This window comes from Giraffa tippelskirchi, chromosome 6, assembly GCF_054371585.1.
Source record: "Giraffa tippelskirchi isolate mGirTip1 chromosome 6, T2T-mGirTip1v1.2.pri, whole genome shotgun sequence".
In the NCBI taxonomy this organism is placed as follows: domain Eukaryota; kingdom Metazoa; phylum Chordata; class Mammalia; order Artiodactyla; family Giraffidae; genus Giraffa; species Giraffa tippelskirchi.
In genome coordinates this window covers 52,962,040-52,979,310 of record NC_137280.1, presented here as the reverse complement: position 1 = coordinate 52,979,310, position 17,271 = coordinate 52,962,040, and the positions used below count along the sequence as shown (strand labels likewise).

Sequence of the window (17,271 nt, the reverse complement as noted above, 5' to 3'; positions counted from 1 at the left end):
ATCAAGGAAACAAGGTAGCAAGCACTGCTGGATCGATACAATGTCTAGGATGTCTTGTCAATGTTATCACTTGTGCCCAGTAACCAGGCAGGTGAAGGACGCTAACCTAAGTGCTTCTTGTGTAAGAAATGATTAAGACAGTCATTGTGGTATGAAATCCATTCATCAACATAAAGAAACCTCTGTTTTCTAGAGGTGCACTGGGCACATGATGTTTTCACAGGCACCAGGCCACTTGTCCTCACATGGGACACTAGCAACTATATCAGAGACCAGAGCATCAACCTCCCTGCACGTGCGCCCTAGTCCCGCCCTCCCTCCAGTTAGGACAGAAAGTCTGCCTCCCACACCAGTCACTCCACTGGAGCAAGAACGTGAACCTCCCCCCCTCATCTGTCAGCTGTTCAGAAACATAGCTCCTATGATCACACGATGCCCTTCCTTCCATTTAAAACAAACTACAGATTAAAAAAATGCTCCTTTGATCTCACATTGGATCTGTAATGAATATTGCAGATCTGTTCCTTTTAGTGGCAAAACTCTTTGCCAGAGCTGATGTAGTTTCCAGGGCCCAAATCAGGTTTTCCTCCAATCCATGTTACTGCAGCCATTCCTGACAAGGTCAGCAAGGACACACAAGGTCGGAGAGGATGCACAAGGTCACTGTTCTCAAGACTTGGATTCTGTTTCTCAGATGCGACATCACCGGGGGCTCTTCCTGGAGCAGATTTCTAGCTAGCTACCCAGCACCTGCTCCAGGTTCTCCCGACCTCACCAGCTGCTTCCTCCACCTTCCCAGGGCCCCTGCTTTCCTCCCAACCTCCCGAGAACTCACCCAGACCTGGGACCTCACAAGTATCTGCAAACGGTGGCTCCTCAGTCCATCATTCCAGGCCCAGCCTCCTCCCAAAGTCCAGACAGAGGCCTCCAGACGTTAGTGGCTCCTCCTCCGGGTCACAATCTATACAAAGCCTGCTCCCACATTGAACCTCACCACTAACTCAGCAGCATCTCCGTCAGGTTTTCTTCAGAGCACACCTGGACACTGACCCCTCTCACCCTCCTGCTGCCACCAGCCTGGGCCACACGCCTGAGTCAACACCCCCAGATGCTCGCCTGGTGTCCCCTGCTGTCCCAGGCGCTGGAGAGACCCACAGACAGAGACAAATCAGACCAGGGCCCTTCTCAGCGAGGCGTCCGCCACTGCTGCGCTATCGTAGCTCGTGCATGCCTTCTCACGTTCTGGCCTCTGTCCTGGTTCACCTTCCTCATGGCATCTGTCTCTGCCTGACGTCAGAGAAGACATCTGCTCGCTGTCTGCTGCCCCACTGAGAGGTAAAGTTCCTGGAGAGAGGGACTTCAGATATTTTGTTCTTCCCTCTATCTCCCTCCTCTCTCTTGGGCTTCCCTGGTGGTTCAGAGGGTAAAGCATCTGCCTGCAATGCGGGAGAACTGGCTTCAATCCCTGGGTCGGGAAGATCCCCTGGAGAAGGAAATGGCAACCCACTCTAATGCTCTTGCCTGGAAAATTCCATGGATGGAGGAGCCTGGCAGGCTGCAGTCCATAGGGTTGCAAAGAGTCACACATGACTGAGCAACTTCACTTCTATCTCTAAAGCCTTGACTGTGATACTTACAGGATGCATGAAGAAAGTGAAAAGTGTTAGTCACTCAGTCCTGTCTGACTCTTTATGACCCCATGGACTGTAATCTGCCAGGTTCCTGTGTCCATGGAATTCTCCAGGCAAGAATACTGGAGTGGGTTGGATGCCTTTCTCTGGGGGATCTTCCCGACCCTGGGACTGAACCCAGGTCTTCTGCATTGCAGGCAGATTCTTTATCATCTGAGTCACTGGGGAAGCCCAGGATGCATGAGTACTATTATTGACACACACACACACCTTCCTCTTTATTTTACCAGCAAAAGAATATATGGAAGCAAAGCTCTCTATAGCCCAAAGAACCATATTTCTAAAGCACTATGACCTGGTAAGTAATAAAACACACACACACACGTTTTGTTTTCATGGTTGTGCAGTTAACCCAGGAAACTTAATACTTGAAAGAGTAGCTTATGCCTAGTTTCCCCTTGATATAATATAGCTGATTTTGAGCTTGATATGAGACATCTTACATAAACTATTGAAAGGTAATAGGAAGATTTTATTTCTAGGTTTATTAAAATTATATTAAAATGGATACTTTTATAATAGAAACCACACTTCCAATTTAAAACCTACCTACTCCTTTCAGGATATAGACTTTCTAGAATAAAGCCACAGTGTAGAATGATACTGTAGTAATAATGAGAATACAGCTTTGGGCCAGAATTATCAATAATGGTGTTCCTTCCCCAAAGTAAGAGATGGCGGTAACCACTTTAATTTATGTCAGTAAAAATTAACAGACATTCTAAAATTAACAGAACCAAGGAAGGCAGACCTAGAATATCACGTACCCTGATATCTCCCAGCTTTCATAAAATAATTTTCAATATACATTAAAAAGGGCCATGAACAAGAGAGCTGTGTGATCTGAAAACCACCAGGAGGCTGTCTGTTCCAGACTATTCACCCTATGAGATTCTCAAGGCTTTGAGTCAAGTCCTGAAGTAAAGAAACCTCTATATCTGTTTCCCATGGCTTTTCCTACATTTTACAGAAAGATACTTTTCTTTGAACACTTCAAGGATCTGGGGCTCTGCAGAGGGGAGGCAACCCTGATCTCCTCTCTCCCTTTCATTTTGAAGGTGAAGAAGGTGAGATTCACAGCAAAAAGACAGGGCTAATGGGCTTCCCAGGTGGCTCAGTGGTAAGGAATCCACCTGACAATTCAGGGGATCCCTGGGTTGGGAAGATCCTTGGAGAAGAAAATGGCAATCCACTCCAGTATTCTTGCCTAGAGAATCCTACGGACAGAGGAGCCTCGCGGCCTTCCATCTATGGGGTCACAAAGAGTCGGTCATGACTTAGCAACTAAACAACAAAAATGAGCTCCACTCTTATAATTTTTTAAAGATCTACAGGTGAATTAAGTACATCTGACCCCTGAACAACATGGGCATGAACCACGTGGGTCCACTTACATATGGACTGTTTTCAATAAATACATTGGAAAATTTTGTAGAGATTTCAGACAATTGGAAAGAAGAGGAACTGCACAGCCTAGAAATATCAGAAAAATTAAGACATAAGTATGTCATGAGTATATAAAATGTATGTAGATTCTAGTCTATCATATCATTTACAACCATAAAACATACATGAATCTATTATAAAAAGTTAAATTTTTTATCACAACTTGATGTGCAGCAAGCAAGTTCCAGAAAAACATCTATTTCTGCTTTATTGACTATGCCAAAGCCTTTGACTGTGTGGATCACAATAAACTGTGGAAAATTCTGAAAGAGATGGGAATACCAGACCATCTGACCTGTCTCTTGAGAAACCTGTATGCAGGTCAGGAAGCAACAGTTAGAACTGGACATGGAACAACAGACTGGTTCTAGATAGGAAAAGGAGTACGTCAAGGCTGTATATTTTCACCCTGCTTATTTAACTTCTATGCAGAGTACATCATGAGAAACGCTGGGCTGGAAGAAACACAAGCTGGAATCAAGATTGCCGGGAGAAATATCAATAACCTCAGATATGCAGATGACACCACCCTTATGGCAGAAAGCGAAGAAGAACTAAAGAGCCTCTTGATGAAAGTGAAAGAGGAGAGTGAAAAAGTTGGCTTAAAGCTCAACATTCAGAAAACTAAGATCATGGCATCTGGTCCCATCACTTCATGGGAAGTAGATGGGGAAACAGTGGAAACAGTGACAGACTTTATTTTTTGGGGCTCCAAAATCACTGCTGATGGTGATTGCAGCCATGAAATTAAAAGACGCTTACTCCTTGGAAGGAAGGTTATGGCCAACCTAGATAGCATATTAAAAGCAGAGACATTACTTTGCCAACAAAAGTCTGTCTAGTCAAGGCTATGGTTTTTCCAGTAGTCATGTATGGATGTGAGAGTTGGATGGTGAAGAAAGCTGAGCGCCGCAGAATTAATGCTTTTGAACTGTGGTGTTGGAGAAGACCCTTGAGAGTCCCTTGGACTGCAAGGAGATCCAATCAATCCATCCTAAAGGAGATCAGTCCTGGGTGCTCATTGGAAGGACTGATGTTGAAGCTGAAACTCCAATACTTTGGCCACCTCATGTGAAGAGTTGACTCATTGGAAAAGACCCTAATGCTGGGAAGGATTGGGGGCAGGAGGAGAAGGGGATGACAGAGGATGAGATTGTTGGATGGCATCACTGACTCGATGGACATGGGTTTGAGTAAACTCCGGGAGGTGGTGATGGACAGGGAGGCCTGGCGTGCTGCAGTTCATGGGGTTGCAAAGAGTCAGACACGACTGAGAGACTGAACTGAACAGAATGTGCAAACTTCCGGACCAGACCTGACACCATTGAAGTGGAGAGAAAATGTAAATGACTATATAGAGATGCAGCGTGAAGCCACAGCGTTCCCTCACTACAGCTCACACACTGTACCACAGCCATAGCTTCCCAGCCACCCCCTGTGCTGAGGTCAAGTTTTGAGAGTAACCTCAAAAGGCCACAGGATACTATTCATCTCCCTGTGAACAGCTGTCTCCACAGTAAACTGTGCGTTGCAGTGATTTCTCCTGGTTGTTGTGCATCTTTCATCGTGTTCAGTGTCAGATCGTAAACCTAGAATAACACCATGGGATCCACACGAAGTGCCACTGGTGATGCTGGCAGTGCTTCCAAGAAGCCGAGAAAAATCATGACACCACAAGAAACAGCTGAACTACTTGATGTGTACCACTGATCGCGCTGAGGTCCATGGCTGTGGCTGCCACCGTATCAAGATAAATGGATCCTGCATTAAGGACCACTGTGGAAAGGAAAAGGAAATTCATGAAGCGGTCACGCAGCTATCCCGCAGGCAGGAGAACCTGGACTTTCTGTGAAATACTTCATCTCATGTTGAAAATGCAGCTTTTATGTGGGTGCAGGATTGCTGTAAGAAAGCCACACCTATAGATGAATATGAAGTCATCACATGACAACTTAATGCCAAAGAAAGGTGAAGGAGCTAAAGCTGGAGAACTTAATTCCAGCAAAGGATGGTTTGATAATTTTAGAAAGAGGTTTGACTTTAAAAACATCAAGAGAACAGAAAAGCAGCTCCTGCCAACCAAGAGGCAGCAGATGAGCTCCCAGACGGCACAAAAAATATCCGAGAAAAGAGTATCTGCCTGGACAGGTTTTTACCGCAGATGAAAGTGCCCTCTTCTGGGGGTGGGTGGGGTGGCTGAGCAGAGAATCCACAAAGGACATTCATTAGGAAGGAAGAGAAGTGAGGACCAGGAGTTAATATGGCAGGCTGAGATAGGCTAAGTCTGCTGTTTTGCACAAGTGCAGTGGAGCTGATGACCAGGACTGCCCTGATCTATAAAGTTGCTGACCTCTAGCCTTGAAGAGAAGAGATGACCACAGCTGCCATCTTTAGGTTGCACAGCAAGAGGGCCTGGACAGCAAGAACCTTTTTCTGGATTGGTTCCATCAATGCTTTGTCCCATCGATGCAGTCAGGAAGTATTTTGCCAGTAAGGGACTACCCTTTTTTTTTAATTGGACAATACCCCTGGCCACCTAAAACCATGAGTTCAGCACCAAAGCTGTCAAAGTGGTCTACTTGCCCCAAAACACAGTGTCTCTAATTGAGACTCTAGATCAAGATAAGAACCTTTAAGGTGTAGTGCACATGGTGCACATGGAAAGGACTGTCAGTGCTGTGGGAGAGAATGCTGATAGCCAGAACATCATGAGAGTCTAAGGATCGCACCACTGAAGACGCCAAGGTTGTTAAAGAAAAAGCCATGAAAGCCATCAAGCTGAAAACCATACATTCCTGCTAGGGAAAACTGTGTTCAGATGCTGTGCATGACCACACAGAATTTATGACAGAGCCAATCGGATTATGGATATGGCCAAAAGAGTAGGGGGCTGAAACGTTTCGAGACATGGATCTCAGAGGAATACAAGGACTAATGGACACCACACCAGAAGGGAGAACAGAAGACAACCTGATGCAGATGAGTGCTCCCAAACCAGAGCCAGGCGTTGAGGAAGGAGACGCAGTAAGTGCCGGCTAATAAACTGGCATTAGACAACCTACCAGAAGCTTTTGATTTTTATTTTTTCCTGCTTTTTGACTTCTTTTACACCATGGACCCTTCTATAACACAGGCGCTGAAACTAAAGCAAACTGTGGAAGAAGAATGGGTGTGTAAAGTAATATTTTTAGAGAAATAAAAAAGCAGAAAAAGACAGAAATTATGATGTATTTCTGTAAATTTAAACTGAGTGTGTCTGCCTTTCTCGCACCCCCGCACCCACCTTCTCTACCCCTTCCTCCTCTGCCCCCCGAGACAGCAAGATCAAACCCTGCCTTCCTCCTCCTGCTCAGCATGAAGACAGACAGCAAGGATGAAGACCTCTGTGATGATCAATTTCTACTTAATGACTAGCAAACAGTCACCCTGCTGTGCAGACTTACAGTATTGATAAACCCAGTACATACTGCAAACGTGTTTTCTCTTCCTTATGATTTTCTTAATAACCTTTTTTCTCTAACTCACTGTATAGTATGAATACATATTACAATACATACAACATGCAAAATGTGTTAATCAACCATTTATGATCCCCTAGAGGAGGAAATGGCAACCCACTCCAGTATTCTTGCCTGAAAAATCCCATGGACAGAGGAGCCTGGTGGGCTATTGTCCACGGGGTCACAAAGAGCGGGGCGCAACTAAGCATGTGTTATCAGTAAGGCACCAGTAGGCTATTCATATTAGTTAAGCTTTGGGGGAGTCAAAAGTTATACACGAATTTTTAACTGTGTTGGAGGTTGTCAGTGCCCTGAACTTTTGCTTTACTCAAGGGTCAGTCGTGTATGTCAGGAGAAAAAACATGTTATAATTTATCTCTACTGCCAGTGTCAACACAGTGCTGGATGCAAAAATCTATCCTGAGGAATGTGAAATGAATAAAAAAAGTTACGACTCCAAGCATTATAATCAGACAAGGCTACACAACCCGAGTCGTGCCTCAGTTGCCATCACGAGTCAACTTGAGCTCATTGAAGCGGTGGGCGCTGGCCTCCCACCTCCTACATGGTGACGAGGCTACGGGAGAACCTGCAGTCCTTTACCTCAACCTCACACACTGTCAGGACTCCTAAGGGCGAACCCACAGCCGGCAGGTAACACACACACTCACCTACCTATCTGAGGAATGTTAAGGATCTCAGCAGGGATCACACCTCCTAAAACATATTTCCCAGTGACTAAATTTTAAAAGAACTTAAACATCTTTTCCAGTGGTCTTCATTTGAGACTTGTACAAATAATTTCATTATGCTAAAAAAAAATGTGTATATGGAAGCCCATACACACACACACATATACATATATAATGTATGTATTTATTCATTTAAATGTTCATTCAGGTTAGAAAAAATATTTACTAGGTGCTCCTTACCTGGCTGAAAATGAGTGAAATCGCCCCAGATACTGTCCTAAAAATGCAGACAAAAGTCATTAAATATATATATATATATATATAGTTTTTTGGAAGAAGTAAAGTCAAACAGTTGTGACAGTGACATACTTTGCAAAGTGTCTATTGGCTCCATTTTCTCCATGTTTTCCTATTTTTATACAATCCCTCAAAGGAATCTGGATAAAATTGAGAGAGAGAGATGTTATAAAAATAAGACAAAGTAAAATGTACACAAATATAGGGCTACTTCTGTTCACATTGAAAGTGTACTTACCTTAATGATGGGCTGGGATATTGCATCCGGTTCAAAAATAACTGATTTTGAACATATTTTTAAGGAGCCTCTGATTTTCCTAGAGATAAAGTACAAAGGGATATTATTAATGAACATAACAGAAGTCACAGAAGAATCATAACACATTTTAACTAGCATGTAGATGACTAAAGCATCAACTAATAAAAGATCAAAGGTATGAAAGGTTAGACAACATAGCAAAACAATTATCCTCATTTCCTGAAGGAAATTAACCCTGAATATTCACTGGAAGGACTGATGCTGAAGCTCCAATACTTTGGCCACCTGATATGAAGAGCCTACTCACCGGAAAAGACTGTGTTGCTGGGAAAGACTGAAGGCAAAAGAAGAGGGCAGCAGAGGATGGTTAGATGGCATCACTGACTCAATGGATAGGAATGTGAGCAGACTCTGGGGGATAGTGGAGGACAGAAGAGTTCCCCATGCTACCTAGAGTCCATGAGGTTGCCAAGAGTTGGACACGACTTAGCAACTAAGCAACAACCCATCAGCTCCTCCCTAGAGGTTAAAGAAACTCCATGTGTTGTCTCACTGGTTGAGGACTGTCCCAGGTATTTTATTCATTATCACTTCACTTGGTCTTCACAACTACATGAAAGTGAAGCAGTTTTCTGACCCTTAAGAAACGCTGATTCTATCCTGTCTGCGGTTAATTCTTTTGACTTTGAATTTCCTACATCTTAAAGACCTATTCAGAAGATCATACTATAACCCTAATCCTTTTTAAACCTGACATTGATTAGGTAAGGGATTTTTTTCCTTATTTATAATCATGGAAAAATAACAGTTTGAATTTAGCACATAAAATGCTTTTAGCAGTGATTCTGGGGTACATACGAATTCAGGGCAAAATTGCCTCTATGAGAATAAGCAATGTTAAAGACGATCTGCCTACTACTATAATACCAAATAGACCAGCTGTTGACTTCACCATTTTTCTCCTTGGGACATGGGACATGGGTCAGCCATGTCTCCTGGGACATGGATAAGGCTCCAGTGAGTCTAGGGGACGCCTGCCTGAGCATGCTAGAGGCCAGTGTGCCTCACTAGCCTGAAGCCAATAAAAAGCTACACCTCATTGTCTTTTATTGACTGAATGACTTTTATCAATGATCAGACCAAGGCAATAACTTATGTAATCAGAACACAGGTTAAGAAATGCTGGGAAAAAAGAAACCTTTTAAAAAAATCATCTTAGTTTCCAAGACTATATTTTGTCTACAAGGAAAGCTCCATGGATCTTTTTTTTTTTTTTTAATTACTTGTATGATACTTGGGCTTTTCCTCCAGCCATTCCTTGGTGTCCTAGTGAACCCTTCTCACTCTGTCCATCCCAGGGGTCTCTTAATTGAAGCAATTATTTTACTTGGGCTCTAGAAAGACCCACCTGCTCTCCCTGTCCCTGTGTCCCCTCCCGGAGTCAATTATTCTACCAAAAAATCTCACATCCTTCCTGGCTTACAAAAATGCCAATGGCTTCCTAGCCCACAGGATAAAGCCCCATCGCAATCTGAGAAAGGCCTGCCTCTGTGTACACATGTATATGTACCAAATGGATAAGAAGGTTCATGGTAAAGGCCATGATACAGTCTGCAATTCTTCTTCCTCAAAGGATCTTTTACATGTTGGTTTTCATATCATTTTTTCCATGCCGTTAACTGCACTTACTTCTCTAACACCCTAAATTACCTAAGTACTTTTAAGGCAAAAGCTAGAAATATAAATAGAACAGAAAACTCCCAAGTACCAATCCACTAGTTTCTGTAGCTGTTAACATGTAGTCATTCCTGTTTTGTGTCTAACACCCCAGAACCTTACTGGATTTCAGATAAATTCCCAGACCTCCTATACTTCATCTGCTGTGTTGTGCTCAGTTGTGTCCGTCTCTTTGTGACCCCATGGACTGTAGCCCACCAGGCTCCTCTGTCCATGGGATTCTCCAGGAAAGAATACTGGAGTGGGTTGCCATTTCCTTCTCCAATACTTCATCTAAACATACTTTAACATGAATCTCTCAAGTCCTTCAATAAATGACCATCATTCAGTTTAGTTCAGTCGCTCAGTCATGTCCGACTCTTTGCGACCCCATGATTCGCAGCATGCCAGGCCTCCCTGTCCATCATCAACTCCCAGAGTTTACCCAAACCCACATCCATCGAGTCGGTGATGTCATCCAACTATCTCATCCTCTGTCGTTCCCTTCTCCTCCTGCCTCCAATCCTTCCCAGCATTAGGGTCTTTTCCAATGAGTCAACTCTTCACATGAGGTGGCCAAAGTATTGGAGTTTCAGCTTCAACATCAGTCCTTCCAATAAACACCCAGGACTGATCTCCCTGAGGATGGACTGGTTGGATCTCCTTGCAGTCCAAGGGACTCTCAAGAGTCTTCTCCAACACCACAGTTCAAAAGCATTAATTCTTCAGCGCTCAGCTTTCTTCACCGTCCAACTCTCACATCCATACATGACCACTGGAAAAACCATAGCCTTGACTAGATGGACCTTTGTTGGCAAAGTAATGTCTCTGCTTTTAAATATGCTATCTAGGTTGGTCATAACCTTCTTTCCAAGGAGTAAGTGTCTTTTAATTTCATGGCTGCAATCACCATCAGCAGTGATTTTGGAGCCCAAAAAAATAAAGTCTGACACCGTTTCCACTGTTTCCACATCTATTTCCCATGAAGTGATGGGACCAGATGCCATGATCTTAGTTTTCTGGACGTTGAGCTTTAAGCCAACTTTTTCACTCTCCTCTTTCACTTTCATCAAGAGGCTCTTTAATCCTTCTTCGCTTTCTGCCATAATGGTGGTGTCATCTGCATATCTGAGGTTATTGATATTTCTCCCGGCAATCTTGATTCCAGCTTGTGTTTCTTCCAGCCCAGCGTTTCTCATGATGTACTCTGCGTATAAGTTAAATAAGCACAGTGACAGTATACAGCCTTGACGTACTCCTTTTCCTATTTGGAACCAGCATTACACATCTACAAAAAATAATAATTCCTTAATGTCATCCAGGATAAAGTCAGGGTTCAAATCTATTTCATAACTGTTTTTACAGTTGGTTTGTTCAAAGCCCACATTTCCTTTAGCTGATATGTCTCCTAATATCTCTTAATCTAAGACAGTGTTCATTTCCCCACTTTATGGACTTTGCTAAACGCATCTCTGTGGTTTTCATCTATCCCACTTCCTTTATGTCAGAGGCAGTGCACATGTACTGCCCTCATATCAGGAGGCCCCAGTGGTTTCAGATAATATCCACCTTGACACATGCATTAAAATATTTCTCAGCAGCTTTTCACCTTCTGGTTTAGCAGCCACTGAAGAGTATGCCTAGATCAGGAGTTAGCAAACTTTTTCTGTAAAGAGCCAGAGAGCAAATATGTTTGACTTTGCAGGTCATTTGGTGTCTGTCTCTATTCAGCTATATCTCCCTGTTGTTGCAGAAAACCAACCAGATACACGATGTAAACAAGTGGGTGTGACTGCACTCCAATAAAACTTGATTTACAAAAACAAGTGGCAGCCAAATATGACCATAGTCTGTCGATCTCTGATTCACTAGGGACTGAAAATTTTAACAATCCTTCAGTGTTTGTTATCTAGAATTTATCAACAAAGAACAGCTTTAATTATCTATGATTTGGTAACCCTGAAGTACAATTTGTACAAGGAAAGCAGGAAAAATGCTTGATCTTTTTATCAAGTTTTAGAAAAATGAGTCGGTGTCCTACAAGCCTTTGAAGGTAAATGATATATACACACACATATATACGTATGAAATTATTTATATTATATATATATATCATCATGAACTCATGGAGTTGAGCCCTTCTGATACATTCCAATCCCCGATAGTCATTCTTTTTTGATGTTCAATCTGCTCCATTTTTTTTTTTTGCCCAACTTTTCAGGGTGGCCTTGTGCCCTTTTAATTCAGTATGCAATCGTTTTTGATATTCTGCCTTACCTGCCAAGATAACAAGATGTTCCAGGCTCGCCTCCCTCATATTTCCTGCCCCTCACTTAGACTCAGGCACTTCTCCAAAGAGCCCTCATTCCTTTTACTGGAGAGAGGCATTCACAGGGTAGCTCACTGCTACTGAGCTGTTTCTAGGTCTTTTCAGAAGCCAGAGCTAGAAACTACTTTCTTTTAAAAGAAAAGCATATGACTCCATATAACCATTACCAATTCAAATCAAAGATCCCAAGGTTTTTACTTAACTCCTTTAATATTAGATCTGTATCTCCTTTATACTGAAAATCTCGATCTTGGCATTTTGCTTTATCTAACTGTATAAAACTGTGTGCATAAAACAGTTCCAAAATAATACAAAAATACTTAATATTACCACTAAAACAATTTACAATGCTTTTTTGCAATTCTTCCTCAACCGAAAATATATTTCACCAGAGACACAAACTATTGTGTTGTGAAGTTGATTAAAACAATTCTTTTCCGTGATTAATCCTCCAGCTTTATATATAGGTTAGGTTCATTTGTTTCATTTTCTTTTTAATTTTTAGAATTTTCTGCTTCTCCTGAAATTTAATAAAGAAATAAATTCTATATTGCATATAAATATTCGTATGGTTTCAAAAACAGAGCTATAAAAAAGGGTACATTCAGAGCAGTCTAGTTGTCATCTCGGCATTATCCCCTGATCCCTCATTTTTCTATGTAGATAACCATTTCCATTAGCTTTTTGCTTATGCTTTAAAATATATATATATTTAACTTTTAAAAATATAATCAATATAACTAACTGCCCCATTCTTATATGAAAGATGGCATCCAACACAAAATATTCTTCCCTTGCATTTTTCACTTAATATGTGCTGGAGAAAAATCTACAGTAACACACAGAACTTCTTCATTCCTTTGATACAGTTTCATAATACTCCAATATGTGGTCATTCCATATGTTATTCAGTCACCCACTAAACTGTTTCCAGCATCTTGCTATTACAAGTAGTACTACAATAAATAATCTTGTACATATGTCCATTTATATACTTTCTAGTGCATCTCTGCATCTCTGAGGTAGTTTCCTACAAGTAGCATTGCTAGATCAATAGGATAATGTACATGCAATCTTGCTAAATATTACCAAATTCATTTCCATGGAACTGTACCATTTCAACCTAATGACTTGAAAACTACAAAAACAGGTTTCAATTTGCTTGCTTATATTTGTGCTTCAATAATGTACCAATGTATTCAATTTTAAGCAGGACATTATGATGACAGAGAGAAGAGGAGCATTGGGAGAATAAAAGGTATGAAATTAGAGGAAAAAATATGTTCAAAATTCTAGAGGTAAAAAAGCAAGGTTCTACTTTCAATTAGAAAAATAATTATCTAATATGATTGAATGCCAAGGAAACAGATATGCCCAAACCTATCAAACAAAAGCTAAGCGAGTTTCACTTTGGCTTGTATTTAACAAATACTACACAGTTTTGATTTAAACAAAAACTAATTAATGCTTTTGAACTGTGGTATTGGAGAAGACTCTTGAGAGTCCCTTGGACTGCAAGGAGATCCAACCAGGCAATCCTAAAGGAGATCAGTCCTGAATATTCATTGGAAGGACTGATGCTGAAGCTGAAACTCCAATACTTTGGCCACCTGATGCGAAAAACTGACTCATTGGAAAAGACCCTGATGCTGGGAAAGATTGAGGGCAGGAGGAGAAGGGGACGACAGAGGATGAGATGGTTGGATGGCATCACTGACTCTCTGAGTAAGCTCCGGGAGTTTGTGTTGGACAGGGAAGCCTGGCGTGCTGCAGTCCATGGGGTCACAAAGAGCCGGACACAACTGAGCAACTGGACTGAACTGAACATGGTTTTGATCCTTTCAGGATTAAAGGATATTTCATTTTTAAAATGGTAAAAAGTAAAGTGTTTATCTAATACCAAAGCATGTTCTAAATCATAGCCCATAGTTGTTAAATGACAAACCAAGAGAATTAACAGACACATTTTAGTTAATTCAAAGTTGGCGTTTTAAACAAACAAAAACCTTCATTATATACTTTTGTATATAGCTTTCAAAGGGTGTGGCCAAAGAAACAATCTACTTTTACAGTAATAACAATAATTAAAATACAGAGTATTCTGCTTCTAGAGATTTTGCTTCTAGTTAAATCAAATTATTCATTTGAAAGTACTGATTTTTACACCACATGCACTGATGTTTTATGATCATTACTCTACAATACCATAACCCAAATAATTGAGCACACAGAACAAAAGGGATGCAAGAAAAAAGTGATGGAATGAATCAGGGCCCCATCGGGTGGATTTAAGAACCAGACACAACCTTTGAGAAATTAGTACACATTTAGCTTTAGAAAGGGCTTCCCTAATAGCTCAGTTGGTAAAGATTTGCCTGCAATGCAAGAGACCCCAGTTCGATTCCTGGGTTCGGAAGATCCCCTGGAGAAGAATAAGTCTACCCATTCCAATATTTGGCCTGGAGAATCCCATGGACTCTAAAGTCCATGGAGTCGCAAAGAGTTGGACACGACTGAGCAACTTTCACTTTCAGCTTTAGAAAATATCTGAAGTTATGACAATGTATACATTGGATTTATAAATCCCTTTCTTCTCATTACTTTCCCAATATAAAAGAAGGGGAAAACTGTATGATCATACACTTAATTTTAAAACAGACGACAGAAAAGTCTGTGAGTCTGCAGAGATCTAAAACTCCTCCTTACCCTTCCTTCTGGCTGCCCTTGTGCTGAATGTGATGAGCCGTGTGCTGTTCAAAGTAGTACTCCTCTAAGTTAAGCAGGAGCAAGGAAAATCTACATTTGGGGAGAAAAAAAAAGTCAGGTTAATTTTTTTTAACATATTAAGAAAGCAGAATATTTTACACATGTTCCCAAAGTGCTTTTCCATCTATTACATCAAAAAATACTTATTAAGTGTGTATTATATGCCAGGCATCCCTCGCCATCCAGAAAGACCTGTCTAGCTATGCCAAAAGTAAAACTGTTTTGTTGCTCAGTCACTAAGTCATGTCTGACTCTTGGCGATCCCATGGACTGTAGCCCACCAGGCTCCTCTCTCCATGGAATTTCCCAAGCAAGAATACTGGAGTGGGTTGCCATTTCCTTCTCCAAATTTGTTTATCAAATGGATCTATTATTTCTTTACAGAAACTCCAAATTTTAAGAAACAAAACTTATTCTTGCCTGAACAAAGCTTGGAGCCTTCCCACTTACAGAGTTCTCATCCTCTGTTCCCTGTGACTGCACCCTAGGCTTCTGTACCACACACACCACTCCAGTGTCATGGCTCAGGGGTGGGTGAGTGCCTCTTGCTACTTTCACAAGACCACAAGCCTCTGAGAGGTAGATCTTTAGATATTCCCCTGTATTCACTGGAAAAGACCCTGATGCTGGGAAAGATTGAGGGCAGAAGAAGGGGACGACAGAGGATGAGATGGTTGGATGGCATCACCGACTCAATGGACATGAGTTTGAGCAAACTCCGGGAGATAGTGAAGGTCAGGGAAGCCTGGCGTGCTGCAGTCCATGGGGTTGCAAAGAGTCGGACATGACTGAGTGACTCAACCACCAACCTAATGCTTGCACACAATGACAATGTCATAGATAAAATAAGCAAGTTGAAATTGAATGGGATTCTGAAGTGTTTTTTTTAAAAACAAAGCATTAAAGAAAAGTATGTATTAGTTGTATGGCCACAGAAACAAACACATGGCAAAGAACTGGAAGCAACTGTTTTGTTTTGTGGTAAGGACCCAGAAACACCAACGGCACCAGAGTTACAGGGAGGGAGAGGTTTTCATGAAAAACGTGGCACTTGAGCTGGGTCTTGAAGTTCCTATGTAAGATGGAAAGACATCTAGATTAAATACGGCAGAACAGACCTCCAGATTAAATACGGCAGAATAAATATGTATGGTTTATTTCTGCTCCCTCTGGAAACAACAATACAACGTAAACAAAAGTATTTTTTAAATAGTAAAAAGCCATAGACTAAAGAAAATAGGAGAGGTATACAAGCAAGTGAGAGATAACAGTAAATTTGTGAGAAACAGACAGTGAAAGTGAACAGACAGTAGATGGAGGAATTAGCAGTGACCAGAAACCAGAAGAGCTGATACCTCCAGAGAAGGCACCAATCAGGAGAAAACCAGTTCCACGACTGCAGGAATAAGGTAGCAAGAAGGCAGGGATGAAGCCAAGGTGATGTTGAAAGCCCAAATGAGGCTAGTCACCCAGATTCCTCCCTGGTAGTTCTCCCGACACACAGTTTTTCAATAACAGAATTAAACGAGAGGCTCCAAACTAGACATCAGGCACAGTGCACAGCATGAGAAGGCGGCGGTTACACAAGAATCAGGCAGACGTGTTACACTCCAAGTAGCAGTCTGGTGGATTATCTTTGGAAAAAACTAAATAGTCCTAGAGAAAGGACCCATGTCTACCAACATTTGAAAGAACCTTCTACAAACATCATCCCACCCTGAAGCCCAGCAGAAGAGGCCTCCCCACAAGAATTACATGCTTCACCCTTAAATATGAGACACCCTAAGATTACCAGCTTCCAGTGTGAAAGAAATAGACCAAGCAAGCAGAAGAACACAACTTGAAGGACTAGAAATGATGTACAGAAAAAAAGGTACAAAGACTATAATTAATATCCTTACAAAGAAGAAATTATATCCATAAACCAAGATATGGCTCACTTAAAATTTTTGAACCAACAGACAAATAACTCATAAACTAAAAATAATGACAGCAGGAACCAGCTCTATCATCACAACAGGCAACTTTTATTGGCCTGTTCTACACTGTAAAATCCATGAACAAGAATTAATCATAGGCTAAACTGCCAGAGCTCAGTATAAAATGCTCACTATTAGTACCTACTGTGAATTTCAATACAATCACAAAAGTTAGGATTGCTAGGAACATCCTTTGATGCATCAGATAATTTCCAGGATGGTATAAATCAGAGAGATAGTTACTAAGTACCTTGCCCTTACCTTTAGCTTGTATTAATATCTTAATAAGCTGAAATGCTTTGCTTGGGCTGGAGCTAGGCAACCCTTCCTCCTCCTCCACCTCCCCACTTCTCTTAGAGGCTAAAATAAAGGAAGTATTTGTCAATAAGACAATGGCATAATTTTGTTGCTGTTTAGCACAAGTAGCCTTCATAAACAGCCAGCTCTTCCATATAAATAAGATATAATCGTATCTTTAATATTGTTAAAATGTCATACTAGCCAAAGCATAATATTGTTAAAATGTCTATACCAGCCTATTCAGTGTTATCCCTAGCAAACTCTCAATGGCAATTACTGTAGAAATAGAAAAAAAA

At 41.4% G+C, this 17,271-nt stretch overlaps 1 protein-coding gene across 6 annotated transcripts in view; it reads right to left on the bottom strand.

Annotated features, from left to right (window-relative positions):
- Positions 1 to 17,271, bottom strand: part of NSMAF (neutral sphingomyelinase activation associated factor) — a 63,974-nt gene that overhangs the window by 32,858 nt on the left and 13,845 nt on the right. For 5 of the 6 annotated variants that reach the window (XR_014057802.1, XM_081504356.1, XM_081504355.1 and 2 more), the window contains exons 2-5: positions 14,637 to 14,726; positions 7,865 to 7,943; positions 7,699 to 7,766; positions 7,570 to 7,606 (exon numbers count right to left, since the gene is read on the bottom strand). Coding sequence is in view for 4 of the 6 variants with exons in the window: in XM_081504356.1 (XP_081360482.1) it covers positions 7,570 to 7,606; positions 7,699 to 7,766; positions 7,865 to 7,943; positions 14,637 to 14,726 (274 nt within the window). In the remaining 2 variants the exon portion in view is untranslated. Of the gene's footprint in view, positions 1 to 7,569; positions 7,607 to 7,679; positions 7,767 to 7,864; positions 7,944 to 14,636; positions 14,727 to 17,271 lie in introns of all 6 variants that reach the window. The other variant, XM_081504359.1, reaches the window with a different exon arrangement.